At 62.3% G+C, this 1,429-nt stretch overlaps 1 protein-coding gene across 1 annotated transcript in view; it reads right to left on the reverse strand.

Moving 5' to 3' along the window:
• Positions 1–289: 289 nt before the first annotated feature.
• Positions 290–1,429, reverse strand: part of ST6GALNAC6 (ST6 N-acetylgalactosaminide alpha-2,6-sialyltransferase 6) — a 2,765-nt gene continuing 1,625 nt past the window's right edge. Inside the window, exon 4 of the mRNA XM_009634471.2 lies at positions 290–1,427. Within this exon, the coding sequence (XP_009632766.1) occupies positions 1,238–1,427 (190 nt within the window). The 3' untranslated portion in view covers positions 290–1,237. The remainder of the gene's footprint in view (positions 1,428–1,429) is intronic.

Here is a 1,429-nt window from a genome sequence, read left to right on the forward strand (position 1 = left end):
AGCGGCCACCCGCGCCAGGGCAGGCCCCGGGGGGGTGGCTCACGGCTGGGGTCGGCCGGCTGCTGGGCACGGGTGCCACCCGGATACACCAGCCCCGCTCCTGCATCGTCCTGAGCACCCAAGGCCAGCACCATTGTGGGTCCCGAAGGGCCAGAGACCCCCTGCGATGCCACTGCTGGCACCCACTGCCCAGCCCCAAAAACCCATCCTGGAGCCAGGGCCCAAGGCAACAGACTGCAGCAATATTTATTCCTGTACAAACCATTACAAAATGCAGGTGTCCCGCAGCTTCCTCCAGCACTGAGCCCCCCAAAGCCCCAGCTGCCACGGGGACGGGCCACAGCCAGAGGGAAACTGAGGCACGGAGCCCTGCCAGGGCTCAGCACCCAAACACGCTATATTTAGCTATTTTCCCCAAACCCCCTTCCCTGCTGCTGAGACAAAATAACAAAATCCACCTGCCAGCTGCAGGGTGCTGAGGGGCACTGCCAGCCCCCCCTTCTAAATAGTTTATAAGTGGTTAATAAATGATCAGGACCCAGCTGCAGAATACTGCCAGCCCCTTCGTTACCACTAATGAGCAGCCCCTGCTTGCTCCTTCCACCCAGAAACCCAAATACAAACCCCAGGACCAGAAGCAGGGAGGAAAAAAACCAAAAGCCCCCAAAAATCCCATCGCTCAGTTAGAAAAGGTTTTGGCAGTGTGGGTGTGGGGCGCAGCGGTGCTGGGAGAAGCCGGGTGTTTTTGGGGTGCTGGGGCACCAAGGGTGGCAGTGTCATCCCCGCGGGGTCCCACCAAAAACTGTGGGGTCCTGCTGAGGGAAGGATGTTTGTGGACTGGGATTGGGGTGCTGGGGATGGCAGAGGGGAGGGCTGAGCCCCAAGAGTGGGTTCCCCCACCCAGGGGGTTGGGCAAACAGTCTTTGCAGTGGCCCCAAAAGTGATGCAACCCCACCTTCCACCCATGGAGCGGGGGGGACACCCCAAACCCATGGAGCAGGGGGGGGACCCCAAACCCTGCACTCACCACCTGCCCCCCTAAAAAACAGCTCAAAACCCAACACAACCGAAGTGCAAGGAGCCTCTGTGGTGGCACACACAACGGTGGTGGTCCCCTGGGAGGCACCCGGTGGCACCCTCGTGCCTGGCTCCTACTGCCCCCCGCTCTGGGGGGGATGCAGGGGGTCCCCCAGCCATCCCAGCTCCAGGGGCTCTGCCCAGCTGTGGGGAGCAGCCCCTAGGGCCAGGCAGGGTGGGAGAAGGTGATGTTGTAGAGGTCGGCCCAGCTGGCGAAGACCCGCTTCTCGGTGATGAAGCGATGGTGGTTGCCCTTGCGGCTCCGCTCGTTGTGGATGTAGGTCGTGCACTCGTCAGGGCCCTTTGGCTCGTAGTAGTGGTAGGGCAGGGGAGGGGGTGGGGGCCGGCGGCT

This window comes from Egretta garzetta, unplaced genomic scaffold (genome assembly GCF_000687185.1).
Source record: "Egretta garzetta isolate BGI_Z169 unplaced genomic scaffold, ASM68718v1 scaffold190, whole genome shotgun sequence".
In the NCBI taxonomy this organism is placed as follows: Eukaryota; Metazoa; Chordata; class Aves; order Pelecaniformes; family Ardeidae; genus Egretta; species Egretta garzetta.